Source organism: Myzus persicae, unplaced genomic scaffold (genome assembly GCF_001856785.1).
Source record: "Myzus persicae strain clone G006 unplaced genomic scaffold, MPER_G0061.0, whole genome shotgun sequence".
In the NCBI taxonomy this organism is placed as follows: Eukaryota; Metazoa; Arthropoda; class Insecta; order Hemiptera; family Aphididae; genus Myzus; species Myzus persicae.
In genome coordinates, this window is record NW_019103036.1 from 232,141 (window position 1) to 246,119 (window position 13,979).

The 13,979-nt window shown below is 28.2% G+C and overlaps 2 protein-coding genes across 6 annotated transcripts; one reads left to right on the top strand and one right to left on the bottom strand.

The window, feature by feature from the left end:
* The first annotated feature begins 4,653 nt into the window (after nucleotides 1-4,653).
* LOC111033650 (mitogen-activated protein kinase 14B-like) lies at nucleotides 4,654-10,310 on the top strand. 5 transcript variants are annotated; one of them, XM_022314502.1, is made up of 12 exons: nucleotides 4,654-4,787; nucleotides 5,053-5,141; nucleotides 5,661-5,799; nucleotides 5,889-6,018; nucleotides 7,615-7,673; nucleotides 7,732-7,873; nucleotides 8,581-8,743; nucleotides 9,073-9,144; nucleotides 9,235-9,314; nucleotides 9,547-9,625; nucleotides 9,685-9,858; nucleotides 10,230-10,310. In XM_022314502.1, the coding sequence occupies exons 2-12, from the start codon at nucleotides 5,132-5,134 to the stop codon at nucleotides 10,286-10,288; spliced, it is 1,107 nt and encodes a 368-aa protein (XP_022170194.1). In that variant the 5' UTR covers nucleotides 4,654-4,787; nucleotides 5,053-5,131; the 3' UTR covers nucleotides 10,289-10,310. The 5 variants fall into 5 exon arrangements, with proteins under 5 accessions (XP_022170194.1, XP_022170195.1, XP_022170196.1 ...); XM_022314503.1 differs by lacking the exon at nucleotides 4,654-4,787 and adding an exon at nucleotides 4,794-4,922; XM_022314504.1 differs by lacking the exons at nucleotides 4,654-4,787; nucleotides 9,235-9,314 and adding an exon at nucleotides 9,375-9,454 and having other exon boundaries at nucleotides 4,795-5,141.
* Nucleotides 10,311-10,578: 268 nt separating this feature from the next.
* Nucleotides 10,579-11,513, bottom strand: LOC111033657 (NADH dehydrogenase [ubiquinone] 1 alpha subcomplex subunit 5). The gene is made up of 3 exons (XM_022314515.1): nucleotides 11,379-11,513; nucleotides 11,012-11,173; nucleotides 10,579-10,952 (listed from the first exon to the last, which is right to left on the bottom strand). The coding sequence occupies exons 1-3, from the start codon at nucleotides 11,400-11,402 to the stop codon at nucleotides 10,779-10,781; spliced, it is 360 nt and encodes a 119-aa protein (XP_022170207.1). The 5' UTR covers nucleotides 11,403-11,513; the 3' UTR covers nucleotides 10,579-10,778.
* Between the last annotated feature and the right edge of the window lie 2,466 nt (nucleotides 11,514-13,979).

A 13,979-nucleotide genomic window follows, 5' to 3' on the forward strand; every position in this document is an offset into this window, starting at 1 on the left:
ACTTATGAGTTATGGCTTAAAATTTTAAAAACCACTTTTGCCCACCTTTTTGATCACCTATCGGCTATCAACTTAACGATGTAATAATCACTGTACAGTACACGATAAAACAGTCTCGTCATCGTTATTTTCGTCATTCTGTATTGGTAGTTCCTACATTACAATGTAGGGAAATTTCCCTCGGTCATTTTTTCTAAAGAGATCCCGTCTTAAGCCTTCTACCAAAATGATCTTATGTCAATCGTACTGACCATCTACATTCCTTGTCATAAGATACAACTTTTGAAAACATATTTGAATTCGCCAAGAAGTTTACTTAAAAACGACTTTTCCATTTTATTTAAATTGAATTCCTGACCCTTTAAAATTAGGTTTTTAAGAATGGCTGGAACCCGGTTGAGCACGATTGACTTTTTTAACAACCCGATTGAGCACGGTCGCTATCGACGCTATCGAACAATAAGAACCCAAAAATATCCATAAAACAACACGATTGAGCACGAAAATAGGTACGATGTGGCCACTTTATACTGTAGAATAAATTTATTAAAAAATAAAATACATTTGAATATTTATTGGTTTTTAAACACCGGTGAAACCCGAAAGCGCAAATCAACCTATTTTTCGATGGCTCAAAAGCGCAAAATGAATTTGCGCTTTTGTACCTTGGAAGTGGGATAAAAGCGCAAAAGAAAATTGAATTGTTTGATACAATATTTTACTGACCTAAAGCGTGATGCTCTACGCTTTCCATGTATAGGTACGCCTGTACGCGGCCCACGACAGATTGCAGCAACGCATCGCGACGGTTATTGCATTTGTCTGTATCTTATCGTTTTTCCCTTTGTTTTTAACATTTTTCTGAATTTTTTTTAAATGAATAGAAAAATATTCCGTCAATATTTGTATTTAAAAATTATATTTCATCTGTTTCAACAGGATTTACTGGTTTTTTGATTTTTTTGAACTAATTAATATCACTGTTAAAGTGTTAAAGTGTTAATGTTTAATTTAATATTAATAATAACTAAACTTTTAATTAAATACCCTTTTTTTTATAAATTTGATTTGCGCTTATGGGTTATTAAAAAGGTAATTTTTTTTGCGCTTTTGGGTTATTTGTTTTTGCGCTTTTGGGTTGCGTTTGGATCATATTTTGAGCTTATGGGCTACAGCCTTTAAACACATATTACATATTAATATTGGGCCTCCACACGAGTTTTCCTCAGTGAGGCCCAGGAATCTTTTGATATTAATTTAAATAAAAAAAAAAAAAAAATATTAAGACAGCGTTTGCTGGGTCAGTTAGTTTAGTACACCATTCATACACGAACACTTTTAATTTTTTTCCTTAAGTCAGAATTATTGATACTTTTGATCAAAACAAAATAATGATTAGTTGTTTTCCGTTTAGTGAGTAATTCGGTTATTGACATTTGCATGCGTATGCAGGAGCATTCTAGTACTCAGAATACTCTACTATTTCTTTTTCATACAAACATTGAAACATATCACTGTCTCATAATAAAAGGGATGTTGAGAAAAAGAAATATGCTCAATGATAAGACTGCGTATTATTTTTTAATATTCAATGTTTTATATAGTATATGCAACAAACAATTAACTCAAGTTGATATTTAATCTCATATAACGCAGTGCCTATGTACAAAAACACAAGGCATGCACATGGTTGAACTAGGATGAAAACAGGGATCGTATTGAGGATACTTTATAGGTATTCCTTATAGTTTATACTTTATACTATGCAGTGACTGAGCACTCGTGTCTTATAATTTATAAAGCGATGGTTCTGGTATTACATTTTTGAGGAGGCAACAATTTTGTTCTCTTCTTGACATATTAACGTGAATCCCTCAGTTCTCGAACCAGACTATAAAACAAAAAAAAAACTAACTTGGTACAATGCTTTTATAAAATTGCCTATATTTAACTCCTTAAACATGGACGGTATTGACTATTGAATCCTTGGAGCGCCCTACGCTATTATAATTTTGTCTTTAAAATTACCCTCGACAGTAATAATATTTTTCTGACCTATTGAGTCAATCAAACTTTTTTTTTTTTAATAGGTAATAGAGTGATTAATATTGTGCAGCTCGTATAAGACACTGTTTTTTAATATTTTAATCTCAAAAGTTAAAATATAATATCTTTAAAATATAGACTACTTCAATTTTTTTTTTTAAATTAATTTATACCATTATCTTAAATAAAATGAAAACTGGAGTTCAATGCGGTCTGAAAAAAGTTTATTTTTTTCATATAAAAAATAAGTTATCAAACTCTGGCAATTCGATGCCTGAGAACATTTCCAGTGAAATCACTTTTGATAATATAGTACACAATATAACAGACCCCTTAGGTACCAGTAAATTAGTGGAAAAATATTATAACTAAGGTGACAACTAAAATATAAAAAATGATTTTCAAATTGTACTACATTTCGGAAAATTTGTAAAATCGAAATCGGACTCCTGACATAGTAACATTTGCCCCTCATATTAATATTAAATTATTTTTTATGAGTAGTAAAATAAAATAAAATAATTTTCCAAATATTTAAAAAAAAATATGTATTATTAATGTTGATTGATCATCTTATTGAATATTGATACAATAAAAAAAATAAAAAAAGCATGTAAGTGGATGTCGCTCTGCTGTACATAAGTTGTCTATAGAAGGTCGCTGTAATGGATGGTATATTAAATTTGAATTCAATGATATAATATCATTGTATACGAAAAACGATTCTGAGCGGAGACGGTATATCAGTCTAGGATATTTTATACTGTTATTACTTATTATTAATACGGTGCCGGTAAGTTGAATTAATATTATTCTTAAATTATTAGCGATGTTGGAAAACTATTATATATACATATTACTTATGTAAAATTGTGCTGTTTTGATACTGAATTACAACAAAATGACTAAAATCGTTATTATTTGTGTTAATATATGTGATTTTGTCCAAATTTGAACTTAAAATATCTCTAAAAAATAACTGTATTTTTATATTGCTTAGATTTTACAATGACTAGAAAAACTGCACAATCCATACAAATTGAAAATTTTATACATTTTTAATTACAAAATCATTTTTCTATTTTCAATTTGATAAATGTTATCAAAATTTGAACTTGAAATGTTTATAAAAAAAAAATCGTACCTATGTATTTTTAATATTTTTCAAATTTCCATGCTTTTCGACCCAACCAATACAATTTTATTGACATTTATATAGAAAAAAAAAAAAAAACTGAAAATTTAAGATGTTCGTACACAGCTCAAATGAATCAAATAATCAAAATATTTTGAAAAATTGTATAGAAAATAGTAATTAATAAAATAAACATACGGTGTAAATTTCAAGTTTCTACATTTGATCGTTTTTGAATAACGACAAAATAAGAAAATCGCTACATAGGAAATCAAGTGAATATCCAATGTTGTGAAAATTTCAACTTAAAACAGTCATAAAAATTTTATTTGACTTTCTGCTAGATATATATATTTTTTTTTTATTAAGGTATTAACACTTATAAGGAATCTTGCATAAAATTTTAAAATCATAGATTCAAAAAGAATTTTATGAATTTCTAGCTTAAAATAATTTGCGATTTTTTCGTGATTTTCACGAATTTTGTCAAAGTTCTAAATTCAGACGCTCATAAAAAAATATTGTGGAAATACTCTCAATTTTTTTGCAGCCCACTAAAAGTGCCAATACCCATAAATAAATCTACGTTTAATAAAATATATCTATCACGGATTAAAACGTGTAACGCATTTTTTTTTTTAACAAAATTTTATATTATGCTATCTGTTACAATTAATGAACAATAAGCTTAAGTGATAAAAATATAATAAAATAGACAGAAGAAACTGAGGGAAGAAACCACCTATCGGAGGTACTTCAGCATGAATATAAATTTAAGGTTTTAATCCTAAAACAAAAACAATAATAATAATAATAAGGATAATAATAACTCCGGTGCCCTTTCAATACGAAAAAATCTTTCGCCTTTTTTACTAATTTAATAGTTATATAATATTTACACGTCTATCTCTAAGTAGACAACTATATAGAATATATTATTGAATAAATGAATAATGGGAGCTTTAAGAGTCTGTACTCTGTATGGTGTATACTGTATACTGTATTTTATTAATAAAAATGATTTCACCGGGAAAGTTATCAGGCTTCGTAGAATTGCCAGATTTTGATAATTATTTTTTATATTTATGAGCTCCAGTTTTTTATTTTATTTTTAAAAAATAGTATAAATTAATTTGTAAAAAAAATTGCCTTTATTTTAACGACATATTATTATACAACGTATGTAATTAAAGTATTGAAAACAGTGTCTTACCATTGGTAAGCGGTTAATGAGTATCCAACAAAGCGTGCACGTAGGCAATCTAGAATTTTTAGCATGTGGAATTAGTGTGCAACGACACCCCCACGTTTTTACAGATAAATGATATTGTAAACGAATGACGATAAGGAATTCTCGGTTGTCGCCTTCTCGATTTAGAATATTGACAAATAATAATACTGAGTAATAATGAGTATTGACCTTCGAAATTGGTGATAGTTGATAACGTTCAATTGTGTAGGTACACGGTTAAAGATACATTATCGTTAATGTGGTTTCGTACTTGTGTAATGTACTAACTACTAATGTGTTTTGACAATCGAGTAATCGACATACGTCAAACTGTTGTTTACTGTTTATATGGAACGAATGTTAACACCTTAGTCAGTAGGTATTCTACGAAGATAGTTCTAGTTCTCTGCAATCCCATCAGTTGTCGCGAGTTGTTTTGTCGATACCTACTCGATATTATAGCCATTGATTAATGATTATTGCCTATTGGTATTTACAAATTGCCAATTGGTTAGTGCCTATCTAATCCCGCACAATTTTTATGCATCAATTGTCTTACACGCGTCCTATTTTATGATTCAAGATATAATTAATGATTAATGGCGTTTTAAAGTTTTTCGATTTGTTGTCGATCGTATAGGTACACAAGATAGACCACAACTCTACGAGTTCCACGTCAAGACGAGCGAAGCCTCAAGAAGTCAAGACTCAAAAGTGTTATGGCAGAAGGTAATTACTAATTAATGCAATTAATAATTATTAATCATTATCCTTTTCTGTTATTAATTAATTACTTATTCGTCGATACTCGATTTAATTCGTTATCAGCTGCAGGTTATCAATTTATCATAATGTTAAATTGTAATATCTTGAAGCGAAGCGAAAGCCCACATTCGAATTGCGTTGTCCACCAATCACAGTCGACGATTTAGAAACATAATCTTTAACACATAAACTTTTCTTTTTCTTGAAAAATAAAATAAAAAATAATAGACTCCACTAGCTAGTAGTTATTAAATATATAGATATATAGGTGTTTGGACGGCGCAGAAGCAGCCCGCACTCCCACAGTTCTTCATTTTACAACTCAAAATACACAAAGATGATTCGATAATAATCTCTTTCATTTGTATCTTGAGTGTCACGAGTCACGACACACGTTTATTTGATAAGCTTCAAATTTCAATAGTACACTATAATATTATATCGGTACAGTTATACTATGTTATAATAATTTAATATTTATAGAATCCGGTCCGTCTCAGACTTCAAACCAGCGTTCCACAATGAAATATTACAAAATCGAAATTAACAAGACCGAATGGGAAGTACCCGATAGGTATCAAATGCTCACTCCTGTTGGTCTTGGTGCCTACGGACAAGTTTGGTATTGAATATTACCTACTAATTTTTATTTGAATTTTTTTCTTATTTTCAACAGTGCATGATGTCTTTTTTGTTGTTTGTATTTTTTAGCTCAGCTGTTGACAATCAGACTGGGCTGAAAGTTGCCATCAAAAAACTTGCCAGACCATTCCAGTCAGCAGTTCACGCTAAACGTACCTATCGAGAGCTTCGCATGTTAAAACACATGAACCATGAAAATGTATGTCTTTTTTAATATTAATTGATAAATTATTGAAGGCTACAGTTCATTCTACATAAATACATTTAAGTCATATGTAATTTTTTTTATTTCAAGCATGGGACTTGAAATGTATTATCTCAAAGAACCATGCTCTAATTATTTTTCCCTTATGGGTAGGTTTGAACACACTCTTGAAGAGTTTATCTCACTAGTCCATCCCAATATCTGATTATGATTTCATTGTTATTTTTACAACAAATATTTTTGCTGTCAAATATACTAAATATGTATTAAACATTTTAACTTAGTATATGACTTTTACATACTATAAAATTGAATTACTTGGATATCACATAGATTCATTTTTTCTTCCTTTCAATGTTAATTATTATCCTAAGACAGTAAGACACCAAATGTTGGTACTTAATATTAGTTATAAAATGAATTGTTTTTTTTTCTATTAGTTATAGCAGGATTTGAGACTTAAAGTATATGCCCTTTTTTGATTTATTTAAAGTTAAGCACAGACGCACAGTGCATTGGATATTTATGTCATGTTACTTAAATTTCAAATATAAAATCCTTTTTTTTTCTAATTTCTAATTTGGTAGTTAGTAAAATGCTATTTACTAGTTTTAGACACCAATGAATGTATTTATGATACAACATGTTTGAATACAGTTATGGTGAAACTCAACTTTAAGAGATTAAAAGTAAAAAATTCTCAGACATTTCAAAATAATTGAGAATTGCAAAAAAAATAATTTAGGTATAAACATTTGTTAAAATTTTTATATTATGAAAATATTTGTTGGTGACCTTGATTATCAAAAAGTTGAAATCTCTACTTAGAATTGGTTTTTATATAGTGATTATCATTGAATTCAAATTTTGCACATGCATATACCCGACACTTACTGTACAGCAAAGCAGTTAAATAATTGATGGCTTTTTTTCTTAATTGTAATTTTAATATATTTTCTACTTTGAAATGATGCAGTTTGTACTCTGTAGTAGTCACAAACAACTGATTTTTTTCTATAATTTTTTCCTTAATATGTGTTAACATGATTTTGCCCATGTATTGTATTACCTAATACCAAGGTAGTACTATGCTCCATTCCACGAGAGAAGGTACACGAGTCGCTCATCCGATTGCCGCCGTCAACAAAGCGGATTCCAAATTTCCCCCACTTTTTACCACCCTGCGGTTAGCCAAATTGAGTGAAATTGGTGGGAGATGCGCATCAATGGACAAAAAATCGTGTAACTTTTCTCGTGGAGCGGAGTATAGACAATAATTTTCGGCTTACATGGGGAGTTGCCATATTTTAATTTTCTTAAGCCAAAACAAATATTACAAACCTTTTTATGGAAAAAATCGTACCACATCCTCTCAATCAACCAGTTGAAAAAACTATTTTTTTTTGTCTAGAATATCACTTACAATAGTTAATTCTTTATAAAATGAGTTTGTAAGGAAACCAAAAATTAAATTAAGTGTTTACGCTTTAAATCCCAAATCATGTTTAGTAATTAGTAAGGGAATACTTAATGTCATTAAAAATTATTTAACCAAGTTATTAAAATTGATTGTATGTTCTTAATATTTAGGTGATTGGATTATTAGACGTGTTCACACCTGCAAACACTATGAATAATTTTAATCAATTGTAAGTTTATGTATAATATAAAACTTATGTATTCTTAATATTTATTTTTTTCTTATAGGTATATGGTCACCCATTTAATGGGAGCCGACTTAAATAATATTATACGTACACAAAAATTATCTGACGATCATGTCCAATTCCTTGTTTATCAAATTTTACGAGGTTTAAAGTATATTCATTCTGCTGGTATAATCCATAGGGTATGTAAAATTTATTTCTGTATTATGCAGAGTGTAACAGGAAGACTTGACAAATGAAATAACTAGTTTTAACCAATATTTTTTAATACTGAAAATAAATCTGATAGTAATTTTTTTTTTGAAAAATTCATAATAGCCAATTTGTAAATCTAGTTTTCAGAAAAATGTAAATTATAAAAACATTTGTTTAAGTCAAGCAGTTTTGTTTTCACATCTTTTTGAAATCTTATTATTTTTGTTAAATAAAGTTGATCCAGTTGTAAAAAACATATTTAATTCAAAAAGACTAGATTTTTTTCAAATATTTTTATGAGCTTTTTTATGCAGGTAGGTGTTAAAATATTTTAAAAAAAGATTACTTTTGAAATTAAAAAATTACAAAAAAACGTCGACATTTTAAACAATTATATAAAATATGCAATTTAGATCGATGTTTTTACATTCCAAAACCATAATAATTATTAACTGCCCATTTTGAATTTTTCAAAAAAAAATTTATTTATTTAATCATTTAAAAATTTTTATTTTCAGTATTTTAAAATAAAATAAAAATGTCATATTATGCATATAGGGCAAATTTTGATAAGTGTAGATAAAAAAAAAAATTAAAAATGTTTGATTAGAATAAAAGTTAATGAATTGTCAGGTATTCCTGTTACACGCTGTATACAATTTTTCATTTCATTTTTGGTATAACATTTATTTAGGATTTAAAACCATCAAATATTGGTGTAAATGAAGATTGCGAGCTAAAAATATTAGATTTTGGATTAGCAAGACCAACAGAAAGTGAAATGACTGGATATGTGGCTACCAGATGGTACAGAGCACCTGAAATAATGTTAAACTGGATGCATTACAATCAGACAGGTTTAGTTTATAGACATATATACATAAATATATAATATATTTGTATTTAATTTTGGTTTATCTTAAGATAAACTTTAAACATTAATTTTTTACATTTCAATTGACTGAGTTACATAACACATTGAAAATCAAAATTCTGAGTATCAAATGTAGGGAATATTAATACTCATAAATAGGAGTAATTGATAACTTTATTAATATTAATACTTTTATGTTGATTTTGATAAGCTATAAAAAATTTCAAATATCATTATTAGAAGTAAAATATTTAAAATATAGGTACCTTGTATAAGTTATTAATTTCACATAATTCTTTTTTTTTATTATAGTTGATATTTGGTCAGTTGGCTGTATTATGGCTGAACTTTTGACCGGAAGGACATTATTTCCTGGCACGGATCGTATCCTTTTAAATAATTTTAAGTCTTCTATACTAATTTAATATTGAAGAAAATCTAACATAGAATATATTTTTCTTATAAGATATTTAGACATACAACAGTTAAATTTGATTTTGGAAATATTAGGCACCCCATCAAATGAACTGATGCAAAAGATATCCAGTGAATCGGTAAGTGCAATATAGTATCATTTAATTACGCTTATAATCCTTAACAGCGTCTAAACTTAGATGTGGATCATTTAACACGTGTATTAGTTTTGTGTGGAACACCGTCCGATGAATATTTAAATAAAATTAAAAGCTCGGAGGTTTGTGTGTCGTATATTTGCCATTTATTTGGTTGTGGCAACGTCTGCTTAAGTCAATATGTTGTGTTGTAAGATTTCATTTTGTATTTTAGGCAAAAAAATATATACAGTCTTTACCAGTTATGCCAAAAAAAGATTTTGGTGAAGTATTCAAAGGAGCTAATCCATTAGGTAAAATTTTAATTTAAAGACTTATTGTTTTAGTTCATATTGAATTATTTTGTGGATAGCAATTAAACTGTTAGAAGAAATGTTGGAATTGGACGCTGATAAAAGAATGACTGCTGAAAAAGCACTTGCACATTCATACCTGGCGCAATATGCTGATCCATCTGATGAACCAAATTCCCCTCCATATGATCAAAGCTTTGAAGATATGGAATTAAATGTAGAAAAATGGAAAGGTGAAGTACTAATTTTGAATATTTTGTAATGTTCATTATTCGAGTTTATTTATAAAGTTTTTCTTGTCATTCTAATACTGCCATACTTGAAAAAATAAAACTCTTTAATGGTCATTATAAGTTGTTTTATGCATCTTTAAATTAAATAATTTTTTTATTGCATGACCTGAAATGCCATTCTTCTATCAGCCAATATTTTTTTCTTTAACTAGAATTATTGAACATTAATTTATGAAGTATATGTTTATGTATGTCTTGAGCATACACGCCCATATAAGTTGCCACTTTTGAAAGGTTTCCATAAAAAACATGTCAGATTATTAAAATAAATAAATACATTTTAAATCACGTGTTTAACATTTATGTTATAGAACTTGTTTGGGAAGAAGTCGTAAGTTATGTTCCATCCACACAATTAGAATCACCATAAGTTACTTCAACACAATTTCGATGTCTTGCATAATTATTTTTGCAAACTATTGTGAGAAGAATGCTCAGCTTCATTAAAGTTTTATTAATGTTTATGATTACATTTGTAGATTAATATTTTGATTATTGTTACTGTTAAATAAATTCATGTACATATGAATTTAATTAAGATAATTTAGTTTGTAATTATTTACCATTAATTTTATTTTATATATTATAAAATATTTTCTAACATATTTTTAACACTTTTTGTTTTATTCTATGCATTAATTATATTTTTGTTTTTTTAAATAATACATGTTTTTTATTTCACATTATATTGTAAAATATATTTAAGTACACTTTACACATAGGCCATTTACTAATTATTGAAATAAAAAGCATTACATTATGTTTCACTTTATTAATAAAAATTCAAATGTTGAGGAATACATATTTAAATAATCTAACAAATTGAAATCAAACTATTTTACAATGTTTATTTAAACAAATTACTTTGTTGGAGGCCAGGACCATTGGTCAGCACTTGGTTTGACGATTAAAGATTCCCATGGTTTAAACGCTAACATTTGCCTAGACAAGACCAATTCATTTTCAGCCTGTACAATTAATTCTTCGGCTTGTCCACAGTCAATTTTCTTTTCAAAATCTTCTACTGCAACAGTCTAAATCAAAAATAAGTCAGTAATAAATTGTATTTACAATCATTCAATATTATCAATACTTCTTGAACGATTTTGGCTCTATTGCTAATTATTTGCTCAGTATATTTTCGATACGCTGCATCCTCGGGCATTTTACGTAAGGTTCGGAGAATTTTTCCATACAACACTCCTAGAGTATAATGTGGGCTTTTTGCTACATTGAGTCTAGTGAGACCAGTTGTCTAAAAAATTATTTACATTCATTAATAACATATTGGAATACAACTTATCGACATAGGCAAAATGTAACAACGGTGTGTTGTTCACATTTGTAATATTGTGTATTTTTATAAATTGCGTTAAACGGTTTGAATGAAAACATGTATAACACTTCTTAATAACAATTATTGTAACGCAATTGTCTCAAGAAATAATCGATATGCTTACCTGCTTTAAGTATTTATAAGACATTTTGAAGGACAAACAAAAAAATTGCAGTAAGTTATTTTGCAGTTTAATTTACACTTTACACTTGGTAGAAGTAAATCAGTAAACTTATCACTTATCACTTATCAATTTCCAAATTCGTCAAACTCAATTTCCTAAAACCATCAGCTGTTTCATAATCTCATTATGTTATTATTATCATTAATCGTGATAACAAGTAGCAACCACTACCACATGTTCACATTTGAGTTATTTGACCTTAGGGCACACAGAGGTGATGACAATATTTGAATATTGTTATTTAGTTATTTTCTGTAGTGTTTTAGATCATGTTACAGTACAATATACTGTATATATAGACATATAGTACCTATATACATAAATACTTTAGTATTATGTAAGCATGTGGCAAGTTAACTGACTCGTGTCCGTGCCATGGCTAATTTACAAAAAATTATTGTTATTCATTATTATTAGATTAGGGTATTTATTAATTTAAATATTAATATTAATAATAATGTTATTTAGCTAGGGGCAGTGCCACATAATTAATAGTTATCATTTATCACCTTCTTCGAGTTCACAATTCCAATATTTCACATTTTCATAATTCATATAAAAATATAAAATCATTTATAACTTGTTATTACAACTTATTAAACTATGTTTAATATCAATGGATAACGTTAACTTGCATGATATTGTTTACAAATGATAATATAAATAATATATCACTATTTAGTATTTAGTACTCATCGTGACGGATCTGAAATCACCAAACAAAGGTGGATGGTGAATCTATCCACAGAATAATAAAATGATATTAAAGAGATTAAACATCTGTCCTGGAATCTAGATAGATCTAGTGGTGCATTTGAGGGAATTTAACGGGGTTATGAAGTAAACCCATTTACCATTTGTTAAACTAGCGTATACCAATTACCCAGTAAGAATAGTAAACGTATTGTATGTAGGTACGCTTGTATACCTAGGTGGCTAGGTGTAGGTTTGTGTGCCTTAAAATGTTCAAAAATTAGGCAATCTTTATTCTATATTTCAATATTATTATTTTGTTTTATATAATTATAATTTATATGACATGCATAAATCATCTATTATAGAGGCTAGAAGCGTGTAACAAATAATGAAGATTGGTTAAAGGTATAAACTATAAAAGTGTTTTGGGTAATAGACATCAAGGTAGTTTCCTAGTCATCTTAAATGTATTACTTAACAAAATATTTGATTTTTACAAAATTGCTTATCGCAAATGTTGTCACTTGTCAGTTAATGTCAAGGCATTGACGACATCGTCTACTAATGTTAGGAATTTATAATATTGGCTAAGTATTTAGTATTTACGTTGTTACCTAATTTACATTATAGACGGTAACATAAATATACGCTATGGCCTATCATGGGTAGGTAATTGGTATAGTTGATCATTGTTCGTGACCGTGGTTAGGTTATTGCAGTTTTTTTTAAAAAAAATTTCAAGTTGCCTGCATCACAGAATAATAAGAATTGCCAAGGGATTACCAATTTGACCAAGTTAAATGTTATAAAAATAATGTTAAATCTGATCTGTGAAGTGTGAATACTTAGGTGAAATGAAATCTACAAAACTTGGTAGCAAAATAATTGTTCACGAGTGAATGGAGCGATATTTTGAAGAGATAATAATACTTGAATGTTGTTATTTTTAAGATTATAAAATCACAATTTTCATCATTGCCTTCAATTCATAAATGAGCGTACACCTCTACACCCTATAGTTTTTTTACAAAAACAACACTGGATAGATAGATTCACTTTGTACCGAAAATGTTGTTAAATAATTTTTAATTATCTCATATCCATGTCTTCCAGCCTCCTAGTACTTAGCTACAAGGCACAAGCCGGCCCGTCGTTAATAACTTAAAAGGAACCCAACATGCCAATTATAGTGAAATCACAGCCCGTTTCAGTAATAATACTTATTTTTATTTTTTCATCGATTTTGATGTCTGCAACCGATAGATTTAATCATTCGCTAACTATAGGTTAGGAATATATTAGTATATTATACCTATATATACTGTATAAAACAACTTTCTGATTTCTGTCAAAATCTAATAAACATTAAAAAAAAACCAAGTAAATCATTTTTTTTAGTTATATATCGTCCGAAAAGCCCATAGCCCAGCAAGTTATTTAATAATTTCGAATTCCTAGTAACACTAGGCTTCAGTCTAATTTTTATATACCCGCCAATAAATCAAAATTCTCCAGGAATGCCCCACTTATAAGAATGATGCATAATTCAAATAATCATATAGACTATTAAGCAATATGTAGTACGAAGGCTCACATTCTTTTTTTTACTTACAAACTAATTCTTTTCTTCACTCCAATATTAAGTTAGTATAAGTTACGCGTCTTTATATACTGTAATATGTTTTAATTTTACTGTTATCCATGTACTTCTGGACTGTAATTTTGTAAAAGCCGTCTGGCGTTGATTATAATAAATAATAATAAATAATATCATGGATCAAGGACCATTATTCGTTGTTCACCATCGTGAGATCGCGCGTTTCAGCCATAATACATCATTTTCGA

Bases quoted from the DNA above. Each gene is read 5' to 3' on its own strand.
- LOC111033657 (XM_022314515.1), bottom strand. From the start codon at position 11,402: ATGTCTTATAAATACTTAAAGCAG. The intron at 11,174-11,378 runs GTAAGCATATCG...ATAATTTTTTAG, and splicing joins CTTATAAATACTTAAAGCAG to ACAACTGGTCTCACTAGACT. The intron at 10,953-11,011 runs GTATTGATAATA...TTTTTGATTTAG, and splicing joins GAGCCAAAATCGTTCAAGAA to ACTGTTGCAGTAGAAGATTT.
- LOC111033650 (XM_022314502.1), top strand. The intron at 6,019-7,614 runs GTATGTCTTTTT...CTTAATATTTAG, and splicing joins AACACATGAACCATGAAAAT to GTGATTGGATTATTAGACGT. The intron at 9,626-9,684 runs GTAAAATTTTAA...TTTTGTGGATAG, and splicing joins CAAAGGAGCTAATCCATTAG to CAATTAAACTGTTAGAAGAA.